The sequence below is a fragment of the Epinephelus moara genome, chromosome 24 (assembly GCF_006386435.1).
Source record: "Epinephelus moara isolate mb chromosome 24, YSFRI_EMoa_1.0, whole genome shotgun sequence".
In the NCBI taxonomy this organism is placed as follows: Eukaryota; Metazoa; Chordata; class Actinopteri; order Perciformes; family Serranidae; genus Epinephelus; species Epinephelus moara.
The window spans coordinates 28,063,726-28,077,012 of NC_065529.1; the positions used below are offsets into that span (position 1 = coordinate 28,063,726).

Sequence of the window (13,287 nt, forward strand, 5' to 3'; positions counted from 1 at the left end):
GGAAGCAAAATATATTAAACCCGGTGTTAATACAGCAGAACTGGAGAGAGGGGTGAAAAATAAATAGAGGTGGGCATGGCTCAAGTAGGGTGCAAAATTATAGACGGAGAACGATTGACAAAGATTGCCACTGCTTATCTGAGTTTTTATTTGCATGCCATTATGGTACTTGGCTACAATTGCCTATTAAGAATAATTAAATATGATGTAAAAATATGATACACTGATATATTTACTCAGATGTCGCATATTCTCTGAAGAAAAAAAAAACAACCGCCAAGAAGTCTGGAAATTAGGGTATGGAAAAGTATGGAATTTTGAAATTCCAAATGTGTAGGAACCCTGTATTTTAAAAGAGTTGTATACAAAGAAAAATACAGACAAGAAACTATGGACATAAGAATTTTAGTCTTGATCCAAATACTGCAACTTCCTGTTTACTTAATACTTTAAACTAATTTTATAGGCTACACTGGAGCACGAAGAATCAAAGATCATTCGTATCCAGCTGGAGCTCACCCAGGTGAAGAATGAAATTGACAGAAAACTTGCAGAGAAGGACGAGGAGATTGAGCAGATCAAGAGGAACAGCCAGAGAGTGATTGAGTCCATGCAGACTACTTTGGATGCTGAGGTCAGGAGCAGGAACGAAGCCCTGAGAGTCAAGAAGAAGATGGAGGGAGACCTCAATGAGATGGAGATTCAGCTGAGCCATGCCAACCGCCAGGCAGCTGAAGCCCAGAAACAACTGAGAAATGTGCAGGGACAGCTGAAGGTAGGACATAAATATGCAACATATAAATGCAAACAAAAATACAACTATATGGCTCAAACAAATTTAAATTTGTAAATGTAATTTGTATTATGACTTCAGGATGCCCAACTGCACCTTGATGAAGCTCTCAGAGTTCAGGCAGACATGAAGGAGCAGGTTGCCATAGTGGAGCGCAGGAACAACCTGATGCTGGCTGAGATCGAGGAGCTGAGAGCTGCACTGGAGCAGACGGAGAGAAGCCGCAAAGTAGCTGAACAGGAGCTGGTTGATGCCAGTGAGCGTGTGGGACTGCTGCACTCTCAGGTATTATGATACCTGTGTGGTGTACAGACTGTATAAAATACTGCTTAACGTAATACAATAAACTAAATGTACCTCACAATTTGTTTTTCCTTCAGAACACAAATCTCATAAACACTAAAAGGAAGCTGGAGGCTGACCTTGTCCAGATCCAAGGTGAGGTGGAAGATGCTGTGCAGGAAGCAAGAAATGCTGAAGAGAAGGCCAAGAAGGCCATCACTGATGTGAGCCCTGTTTATGTATTCGAGCATGTACTCACTGCTTCATTAAAAGTTCCTGCCCTAATGTCATTTTTAGTAGAGATGTTTTATAATATATAATTTTGTTCATTCAAACTGAAGCTGAGAGACTGTTTGCAGGCTTACTGTACAGTCAAGAATCACAGGTAGATAAATAGTGTCTATGTGTTAGGAACCTTTAAAGTTGTTGCCTCTGTTGCACTGAACTGTCACAGTCAGTTAACCCAACAAGTGATCTCAGGGAATTATTTTCATTAAAAAATGTGACCCAAATCAGTGTGGGAATTTAAAAAAAAAGTGAGATTAACTTTATGGACATTATAATTCCATTATAACTTTAAGTACATATATATTGTTTTATTAGGAATGCCCCCTGAAAATCAAAGATTTAAAGCATTGGTCAGAGACCCCTCAGTGGTCTGAGATTCTTCAAATTGAGCAGTTTGTTTTTTGTCATTCAGTGTGCAGTGTACTTGTGTGGATGTTTCAGTCTCCAGATTTAGCTGCAGAATTAGCACTCCTCACTTTCACACTCCTCTTCGGTATAGGCAGCTGCAAACCCAAACACAGGGTGAGTCTGAGTGAGACACAGGCAGCTGCCCAGAGGAAGAAAAGGCATTGCCTTGTCAGGCTCTGAGATGACATTGTCTTCTGCCTTTTGCTTAGAAGCAGTGAATTTACAGCTTACAGGAGCCTATTACGATACAGTCTCTGACTTTTGTTTGATATATAGTGTTGACAAAAAATGTTTCACAATTCTGACCCATTGTTATTGCAGTTAGCACGCATTAGCACAGAGGGCTAATTTGGCTTATTTTACGATATTACGTGAACATCACTTTTACCCTGAACGTCCTGCTGCACCTCATTTTAACTCAATCTCTTTATGGGGAAAAAGGAACTAATACTTAATGGTGCTGAACAGCCAAATATGATTCGATTGACGTAATTCTGAGCTGGATGCAACCTTACATTTTATATTCACAGCTACACCACTATCAGCACTATCCTGTAGTAATGCACCCTTTTGTTTTACATTTGGCTAACAAATTAGGCCTCATTTTCCTTGATCATTCTTCTTATTGGCTCTCCTACAACTGCCACATGTTTAGGCAGCCATGATGGCAGAAGAGCTGAAGAAGGAGCAAGACACTAGTGCTCATTTGGAGAGGATGAAGAAGAACCTGGAGGTGACAGTGAAGGACCTTCAGAACCGCCTTGATGAAGCTGAGAATCTGGCTCTGAAGGGTGGCAAGAAGCAGCTCCAGAAACTGGAGGCTAGGGTAAGTTCACTATGGAGGAAAATTATTTTAGTTTTCATTTTGGCTCTGTTCTTGAAATTTGGATGATTGAGGTTAATTGCTGATTTTTTTTTTTTTTTTTAGCTTTGAGCGTCTTTACACCACCCCGCAATTAATTTTCTACTTGTAACAAACAAGTTTACCAACTTCTCAGAAATAAAATCATAGTTTCAAACCTATTTGGTCCTGTCAACATAAAATCTGCACTTTTTATTGTCCAGGTGCGGGAGCTTGAGGCTGAGGTTGATGCCGAGCAGAGACGCGGAGCTGAAGCTGTGAAAGGTGTCCGCAAGTACGAACGCAGAGTGAAGGAGCTGACTTACCAGGTACAGAGAACCAAAACATAAATATTGTGCACCTTTATTACCAATTTAGACAGTGACCCAGCTGCTTATTGTCATGTGATATTTCTCTTAGGCATTTCTTTAATTTGTGCAGCTGAAGACAAAGTGAATGTAGAATATGTTTCAAACCCCTAGAGGGCACCATCATATGTCTGTAGCACCAGCTGACACACTGAAGTGATACAGAGTAGACCACAACTAAAAATAACCAGTCTACTGTTGCAGCTATAAACACCCACAGTTATGCGCTTATATGAGTATGACCACACGTGTGATATGCATAGATCTTCACAGATTTTCACTATGAAAAATTTGAAAGAGGATGACCTCTAAGCATGCACTCTCAGTCCTCACAGCCAGCTTCATTGACAGCACTGAAGAAACCCCTGATACATGAAGATATGTAAATGTCTCTGCTGTTGTGCATTAATTCATATCTTCAGTGTGTGTCGCCTGTTTGATAAGATATGCTATACTTTACTGTCTCTGTAGGGAAATTTGTCTTGGACTCAAATGCAGCACACAACACATATTGTTCAGTCGCTCTTGTCAGTCTTTCTGAAGTGGCTTCACTGTGGAAGATGTACTGTATGTAGGAATACACTGTGTGCTCTCCAGTATTTTGACAGATACTCCTAAAACACAGTGGGATAACGGCGTTCGCTTTAGTGTTGTCTCAAACAGACTATATTGTATACCGCCTCTAGACCGAGGAGGACAGGAAGAACATTGTCCGCCTTCAGGATCTGGTGGACAAGCTGCAGCTGAAAGTGAAATCCTACAAGAGGCAGTCTGAGGAGGCCGTGAGTGTGAAATATTCAACACATGCAACACAAATAGGCGTCACACCAGTAACACCTTTTTCTGACACCAGAGATCTGACAGCACGATGCAGTGTGATTTAATGACTGTGTGGTTTTCATTTCATACAACTGGGGAGATCGTTCATGACGTGACTTCTTTAACTTTATGCTTTTCAGGAGGAGCAGGCCAACACTCATCTGTCCAGATACAGGAGGGTGCAGCATGAGATGGAGGAGGCTCAGGAGCGCGCTGACATCGCTGAGTCTCAGGTCAACAAGCTGAGGGTCAAAAGCCGTGAAATCGTCAGGGTATATAGACTTTGGTTTATTATCATTCAGCAGTACACTCTGCTGATATTTATACCAGGAGTTTCCGTATCTTTACATCTTGACAGTGTTTAATCACTAACTTCTTGCTCTCTCTTTTGTATTGTTTCAAAGGGAAAGGACGCCGAATAATGAGCATCAGTCTTGACAAGACAGTACAAGAAATCATACAATATGGTTTTTTCGTCTGATGTGTCGAGTGTGGAACAAAAAATAAATCTGCAAGCAACTGAATGCCTCTTCTGTGCCATTAATCTGTTTGTTTCACTTCACTCTCACAGCTGGGGCTGACAGAAATCTGAAAAAGAAAACAAAAAGCAAAATACACCCTCCTCCTGCGGCTCTCACCTCTCTGTCTGTCACCTATCTTATTCCATTGTAGAGCTGCCCACAGCTCATTTGTTCAAACCCCCCTTGACCCAACAACAACTGGCTAGCCACCTCACGGTCGTTGCCACCTCACCTTGCCTGCCACTGTGGACTGCCTCAACCGGAGGAGATCATGCAGCAGCTCAGGATACAGAGCCTTGTTTAGCAGCTGTAGCAGCTCGAATTTGGCCAGTGCAATGCTTCCCAGTGCCAGGTGTAGCACAGGGTCTAACCTGTGTAACAGCAGCAACAGAAAGTTTGTTGGGGGTAAGTCGGGGCTGTTTTGTCCCCAAGAGCGGGGTTTGCACTGGCTAGATTTATGTTCCTGTGGCTACTGTTCGTCTCTTGGAGCTGCTGCCCATCTCCTCCTAGCGAGGCGGCCTGTAGTGGCGGGGAGTGAGGCAGAGGACACTGTGATTTGAGGTTCTTGCTAATGTTAGCTGGATAAATGTGAACTTTAAGCTGCAGCCGTGAGCCTTTAGTTCCGGTTAGCAGAAGGCTAAATTATTAAAAACATTTTCTCTTGTCATATTGACATGTTTTATTTCATTTCTTGTCAGACTTGTTTTTAGCCTTAGTTTTTGATAAGTCTGTCCCCATTTTTGGGTTACTTTGCAGTGTACTGTAGGCAGTTGTTGCCAATGCTTTTTTTGAAGAACATTTGTAGAACAGCAAATAGGAACACCCTCTCTCTGAAATGACCTGTGATTGGCCAAAGTCTCCTATCATTTTCTAAAGCCTGAAAACGGAGTCAAGAGGAGGTGCAGAAGTCTAGTTTTTCTCAGTCCATTTGAATTACAAAATGCTCAGTTATTATGGGATTTTTGTCCTATGAAGCCAGAATTTAACTGCCTACCCCAGCTTTAATTCAAAGGATGTATGTTAGTTATACACATACTGTACAATACAAGCAAACAATTCAAATTGAAGGTTATAGTCTTTTAAAGTATACAGAGAAATCAGCAATACTGTCTTACACAAAGAAAATTATGAAACTTTTATCAGGAGTGCATAAATCTAATAAGCAATGGTAGAACTCAAAGTAAACTGATTTCGAGTGGTGTATTTTGTGTCTAAGTCTGAGCAGGGTATGTGCAGCTTGATCATTCAAAACAACCGCATTGTCAACTGTCAACTGTTACCACGTTAAAGTTCTCCAGGTTACGATAACTGCAAATCTTTGCCTCGTGGTGATAATGTTACTGACAGTTCAGTGACCCTACAGCTTTTTTATGTGCCCCAAAACATATGTTGCACCGTGTCAAGTTGTGATGAAAATAGACCTATTAGTGAACCACAATACTCCTCAGTGATTCCTCAGAGTGTCTGGACGCAGGGCCGCCTCCGCTGATGTTGGGTAGCAATCACTATAAATCAGTTTATTAGTAATCTTTACAAAGTATAGATGAAATAGAATAAAGAAATAAATCATTCTGCTCTTTACTAAGTAGCAAATGCAGCATAATGAAATTCCAACCTTACTTGACACTTGACCAGTGTCAAGAATGTCAAAATACATCATGAGAATATACATTTGTCTACCATCAGATATTTTGCCTCACCATTTATACCCACTTAGCTACATCTTTAACATCTCTGGTTGTATTGTTGCATCGTGGGCACGTCTGCAAATCAGTGAGCAAGACTGCTCTGTGGTAATACTGCATCTACAGGGTTTTGCAGCAGTGTGATGAAGTACAGTGATTTGTCAGGGATTTAAATGACTTAGCCAAAAACAGATGTTCCAAACTGGTTATCTATTTCACTCTGTCAAGTTGTATTATTGATATTAAAGTATAAAACTATATCTATCATACTAGATGAATTCATCCCCATCAGTTAAGGGTTTTCACTACTTAACATACTGTGTGTCATACATGGTTATTCCCTTGGAGTATTGCATAAAAGAGGTTGCAGTGGTCTCATCAACTAGTAACCCTTTAACATTTAGTTTATCTGTTATCAGTGCAGACAGGTGGTGCTGCAGAAAGCTGATACAGTAGGATCTGACATACAGTAAATAAACACTATAGGTTTTTAAAGGGACAGTTCACCCCGAAATCAAAAACGCATACTTTTACTTTTACCTGTAGCGCTATTTATTAATCTAGATCGTTTAAGTGTGAGTTGCAGATTGTTGGAGATATCAGCAGTAGAGATGTCTGCATTCTCTTGAATATAATGGATCTAGATGGCACTCAGCTTGTGGTGCTCAAAGCGCCAAAAAAAATACTTGAAAAACTAAACAGCAGTGTCTCTACAGAAATCATGACCTGGTTACTCAAGATAATCCACAGACCTTGTTGTGAGCAGTTTCATGTAGGCACTATTTTGTTTCTACTGAACTACACCTGCCAACCGAATCACTGCACAGACGAAAGCGTGCATCCACTGCTAGCTCACCTAGGACTTCTGAGCAGCCAAGGACGCTGCCGTTTATTTTTGCAATTCGTGCTGTCACGTGCACAAGCCTCTTGTCCATGAGTAGATTCACGCTTCCTTCTGTGCAGTGATACAGTTGGCAGGTGTAGTTCAATAGAAAGAAAATAGTTCTTACATGAAAGTGCTCAAAGTCTGTGGATTATCTTGAGTAACCGGGTCATAATTCCTGGAAAGAAACACTGCTGTTGAATTCTTTAAAAAAAAATTGGGGGGGGGGGGTTGAGCACCACAAGCTAAATGCAATCTACGGCTGGTATCTCCAACACTCTGCAACTCACACCAAAATAATCTTGGCACTACAGGTGAAAGGGAAAATATGTAGTTTTGATTCTGAGGTGGACTGTCCCTTTAAGACTGTGACATATTGATATAAGCATGAGTAGTTTGTCATATCTGAGACTGAGACCACCAAGGAAGTGAGTGTTTTATATCAAAGGTTGTTCCACAATAAGACTTGAGACAGTGACAAGTGGCTGAGCTGTGAGAACATTGCTGAGGAGACAGCTATATTTGTATTTCTTCCAAATAAGCACACCCGGGGGCATATGAGATCAAGTTTCACATTTTTATTGAATGTATATGCCTCTTTTGAAGGGTGTGAAGTCCTCAGTATTTAGCTCCTAATGCCCTCTCCCTGTCTTTGTCAGTTCAGTGTCATAGGAAAGAATGCAAACTACTACACATCATATAACATGATCCCCTTCTTGCCGCGTAGGGGGAACAAACACTTGCCTTAAGGGAAGGTCAAGCTGCAAGCCTGGCCTTGTCTTCAGTTCATCTGTCAGAGCACACAGTACAAGACCATTTAAAGAAAGAGTTTATAAATACATCCGCGCCCTTGAGACAACATAAGTGCCTGCCCTGAAAGACCTGGAGACATAAACCTAATCACCTGTTCACTGAAGACTTCACATTGGAGTCAATAGAGCTGTAATAGACAGTAATAGATTTTACCGACTAATAAACTAGGACACTTTATGAAGCGTGACATGAAGGACCTCTAGAGCCGGCAGCTGAGTCACGAGAGCCACAGGAATAGGTGATACAGTGGGGTCAAAACCATTCCTCATGTCGGAGACTGACGGTTGAGTTGTCAACAGCAAACCCTTACACCTTTGACTTTCAGCAGCACCAAGGGTGAACGACTGAGCCCCTCCACTCACCAGTTACACAGCCAGACATGCTAAGTTGTAATCTGATGCCCTGGACAGTGAAAGTGACAAAAATTCTAAACATTTAAATTTGCTCCAGTGTATCAGGATGATGTAGATGAGGGGAAAAGTGATTTTTAAAAACAAAATATAATCTATCAGTAGATATTTATTGTTTATGTGAGCACACTGTGATGCTCAGAAGGGTCAAACTGAAAACATTAGGCTTTAAATGTAAAATTTAAACTGAAAGATTAATTCATACGTGCTTAATTTCAAGTTTTCCCTCATAGTTTGTGCTACTAGATCATTAATATGGTTATTTGTTTAGTTAGAGACAGTTTTGTTATTTTTCTGATCTAAAGCTCTTCTGAAGAGGTTTGTCAGTAAGATGTAGCCCTGCTAAATGATAAACAAGTCACAAAATATAGTTGTGTTAAAGGTCCACTGTGTAGGATTTAGGGGCATGTGTCAGCAGAAATGGTAAATAAGATTCATATATATGTTTTCTTTAATGTATAATCACCTGAAAGTGAGAGTCATTGTGTTTTTGTTACCTTAGAATGAGCTGTTTATATCTACTTTAGGAGCAGGTCATCTTCCACAGAGTCCGCCATGCTATTTCTGTAGTAGCCCAGAATTGGCAAATCAAACACTGGCCCCGGTTTATGGCCCTTCACTTTTTTGTGTTTTCACATTTTCACGTCGGCCAGCATAATTCTCCTACACGCTTGGCACATAAAAATACTATATAAATCCTACACACTGGACCTTTAAACAATAAACTTTGAAATGGAAAAAAACCCTCTTGATCTCAAAAATATGCAACCTTCAGGATTCATCAAGTATTTAATGAAATAAATAATCACAGTTTTTTATTCAAATCCAGTATGAATCACAGTGCTACGCAATCTTCTCCTTTTAAATTAAGTTGCTGGTTTTGTTTTTGTTTATTTTGCATTTGCGTGTTAATAACCCACCATCAATTATCTAGGAATAAATTAAGACAAAGATTCAGTTCAAAATACTTTTATTTGTCCCTTAAGTGGCAATTTGAGGCGAGCAAGTTTGCAAACACAAATACAATCAAACATGAAAGTAGCAGATGACTTTTATTTTGATAAAATTAAAGATATTGATGCCACAAAGTGATGCAGAAAAGGCACATATTGGTGCACAAAAATCACCAGAATGCAGGAAATTAAGTGTTTGATGCTTAAAATGTTCTGGTGGAGGACCCCCAACCCTCCCTCCCTTTCATATGTGCCCCCCTCCAACATTGAAACGAAACCTACGCCCCTGGAAATACAGAAAAGGTTAATGGCATGGCTGACCATGTCTCACTTAATGATACATTGCATTTATTTGTCCTGCATATATGAAACAGATGCTGTACTGCAGTCTGTCTGTTTACATCCCTGCTGTCTGTAAACACTGATGTTTTATCTTGAATCATAATCAGCTGAGAAACACCCTGCAGATTGCTGCATGAGTCAATATGTGTTATACATAATACGTACGTCAGAGGAGATGAACATTTTGCATCATGCTGATGTATCTCTGTGTGATGTGGCACCGACAGTGTGATAATGTTCACAATATCAGGTTTCAGACACCGTCCCTAGAAAGCTGAGGCCCTTTGACCCAGCCAGACGACCCCATTTAGGACGGTCACGTCTGTCATCAGTCTGAGCTCCAGGATCATCATACCCCCATAAACCACCACCAAAACCAGACATCGGAGCCCCTAAGTATCTGTCACTCTGTAGATTCACAAGAGTAGCTTGAGATTTCACAGCCAAATATGAGTCAAAAATAGTGAAAATGAAGCGTCAGACTGTTAGAGCTCTGTCAGTAGGGATTAATGGAAACCGGACTCCTCACCCTGCAGACAGCCTCCCCGAGTCATGTATGCTAATATCAGCGGCCAGAAAGTGTCAACATGGCAACAACGAGTTTTCACTTCTTACTATGATATAGTGTGTCCAGATCAATTACAGGCACTTTTTAAATCTTTATTAGTACCTCGTTAAATTCTACACTTCGCAAATCTTTTGTCGGTAGCTGCCATGTAATGTATATTTGTTCATATTTATTTGAAATCATTGCGTTGACACTGAGACACACTTGACACTTGTGAAAGCACCAAATGAGATCATAGTGTTTACAGATCGTCTTCCAACACATGACCCAAATTATAACAAAATAGTTCAGGATTGACACGGGCTCCCTTCACTCTGCAGACCGTGTGAAGTTCAAGTTCAAGTTTATTTGTGCGGCACAGTTTCATACAAACTGCAATGACTGTGCAATGTCTTTGCTGCAGACTTGCTGCAAACTAATTAGTACAAAATTAGATTAAGTACCCCGCACTCATCACCTGTCTGTTCCTTCATGCTCTATAATCAGACCAATATGTGGCTGCAGAGCCTGAGTTATTCCTCGGTAATTACAAAAAATTCTTTGGGATGATATGTCATGAGTCTAAGTCTAGATCAGTTGTAATAATACCTGGTGAAATTAGTCTTGTTCCCAAAGAAAAAACTTCTAACATCACTCTCTACTGCACAAGTGTGCAGTATCATGTGGCGTTACAGTAACAGAATATGGCAAACAGTGTCAAATATACAGACATTTGTGTAACACTATTAAGCATTTATGAGCAGTATGCAAACATGTAATACATGTTTTATAGTACACTATGTCATTGTTTGTCACTGAACGCAGATTTAAGGACCTTTAGGTGTTTATTAATGTCCATTAATTGTCCACAACTTGTCCTATAAAGACATATTTAATATTTTTACAGCTGTTTCACTATATTGACATTCATTTTCTGTACAGCAGCCTTCTGCCAACTTTTATGAAAAATATCTGCCACATTTGCTGAAACTGTCACCACGCCCACACAGTAGTACATGAGACCATCATGTCCCTTCTATTCATAGTGCTTCTGATGGCATTTGCTCGAATGTACCACAGCTGAAGGGAAACAACCAATCAGAGCCAAGGGGTCTCCAACGCAGGTGTCAGTCACATCAGTCACTGCTCATGTACTGTAATCAAACTGTCAAACTAGACAGCGGTGATCAAATATGAATCAAGATTCTGTAACTGCATTGACTAATTCTCGTCTCAGATGTTTTCATAAATATATTTTAGTGTACTGTTTAGCTGTAAAATAAGAATGTTTGCCCCGGCTGGTGGGTGGTGCTTCGTTGTGGCTCAACTTTCTCATTTTACAGCTAAACAGTACACTAAATTGTGTTTCTGAAAACATCTGAGATAAGAAATAGGCAATGCAGTAACAGAATCCTGATTCATATTTGATCAGCGCTGCTTAGTTTGACAGTTTAAACACAGTTCACAAGCAGCGAATGGCATGATTGACAGCTGTGTTACAGACTCCTCGGCTCTGATTGGTTGTTTCTCTTAAGCTGCAGTTAATTCTAGCAAATGCCATCAGAAGCACCATGAGGAGGAACTTTTTTTTTTTTTTTCACAGACTGTCTCATGTACTAATGTAAGGATGTAGTGACAGTTTTATATTTTACCAACTACACTTATATCTGAGTACACCTACATCATACAGTAGTCTTATCTTACGATTTAATAATGATGAAAACTCTGTCTGCGTGTCTGTTCCACGTTTTTCTCCTCACTGACTTGGTCAATCCATGTGAAATTTGGCACAGTGGTAGAGGGTCATGGGAAGATGTGAATGAAGCAATATTACATCAATTGGCCAAAGGGGGGCGCTATAGCAACCGATTGAAATTGCAAATGTTGAATGGCCATATCTCATGCCCCGTATGTCGTAGAGACATGAAACTTTGCACAGAGATGCCTCTCCTCATGAGGAACAAATTTGCCTAAGAACTTCTGGTTATATAGATTTTCCGCCATTTTGAATTTTTTGAAAAACACTTAAAATCGATCTCTTCCTAGGAAGTTTGACCGATCTGCATGAAACTGGGTGAACATAATCTAGGGACCAATATCTAAAGTTCCCTCTTGGCAAAAGTTGGAAAACTTACTAAAACTGAGCTTCTATAAGGCAATGAATATTGCGGAGGGTGTGGCTCATCATTTAAAGGTGTATAACATCTCAAGGGTTTCACCGATCACCACGCAACTTTGTAGGCATATGACCACACATAATCTGAGGGGACCCCTCCATTATTGACCTGATCAAACAAAATGGGGGCACTAGAGAGCTAATTTCTTATCTAGGCCTAACCGCCATATCGATTTTTACTAAACTTGGTAGATATGTAGAACAGGACGCCTCAAGGTGACTGGAGAAATTTAACTCTAATTGGCAACTGGGTGGCGCTATAACAACACAAAAATGCTTAAAAATGGCTAAAATGTGACCGATCGCTGTGACCCCCCCTGTGGCCCAATGTTGTTGGGTTTGTTTTTTTTCTCATTTTTGGTATGACTAAGTCATGGTATGGTATGCTGTACTCAATGGGTAAGGACTAGTGTGTTATAAACCATATACATTTATATAATGTTCCTAAATACTAAATACTTGAAGTGATGCCAACAATTATAAAGAGATATTTAATTGTTTCTTGACCCCATGCCATACATGTCTAACTCAGAGAGTGTGATGCAGAGATGTTGTGGCATTTGTTATCTCGTCACATCAACTCAAACATCGGCTCTGCTCCAAGATCTCCACCGTCACTTGTTATAATGAGATAATTAGACACGTTGGCAGGCTTTAACATTCAAACTGGTGACCTCTCTTTATGAGTCTTTCATGTTGTAATAATGTGCTGGCAGAAACACAATCTTCTTTATGTGAATATTGTAAAATAGTGATGTTTTTATTTGCCGTTTTTAGAAGATGAGGTGACATCGGCATGACAAAGTGCTTGTGATGTACTTTTGTATTAAGGGAACTTCAAAGCAAATGCCTTCAACATGTGTTTGACACGACACACATCAACACACATTGTCGTGTTTTACCAGATATATAAATATCTCCTGGACCTCCATTAATTAAACAACAGAGGAAATTAAAGCGCTATAAATATGAGTATTGTCCTTCCTCCCTACAGAACAAATCTAATTAAGTTCGGGATTTCGTAAAAGGCAGAGCTCAGCGAGTGTTTCTGCGATCATGAGGTATCATCATTTTCACAGGTTCTTAGATTAGCAACTGTTAGGCCCAATTCTACTCCTTTGTCACAGGAAAGACTTGCAAGCCTGCTGCAACAGAATA

General features: G+C 40.2%; 1 protein-coding gene across 1 annotated transcript in view; it reads left to right on the plus strand.

The window, feature by feature from the left end:
* LOC126385546 (myosin-4-like) overlaps positions 1-13,287 on the plus strand; it is a 41,239-nt gene that overhangs the window by 13,683 nt on the left and 14,269 nt on the right. Inside the window, exons 32-38 of the mRNA XM_050037317.1 lie at positions 467-775; positions 875-1,078; positions 1,174-1,299; positions 2,427-2,597; positions 2,837-2,941; positions 3,667-3,762; positions 3,940-4,071. Coding sequence (XP_049893274.1) covers positions 467-775; positions 875-1,078; positions 1,174-1,299; positions 2,427-2,597; positions 2,837-2,941; positions 3,667-3,762; positions 3,940-4,071 — 1,143 coding nt within the window. The remainder of the gene's footprint in view (positions 1-466; positions 776-874; positions 1,079-1,173; positions 1,300-2,426; positions 2,598-2,836; positions 2,942-3,666; positions 3,763-3,939; positions 4,072-13,287) is intronic.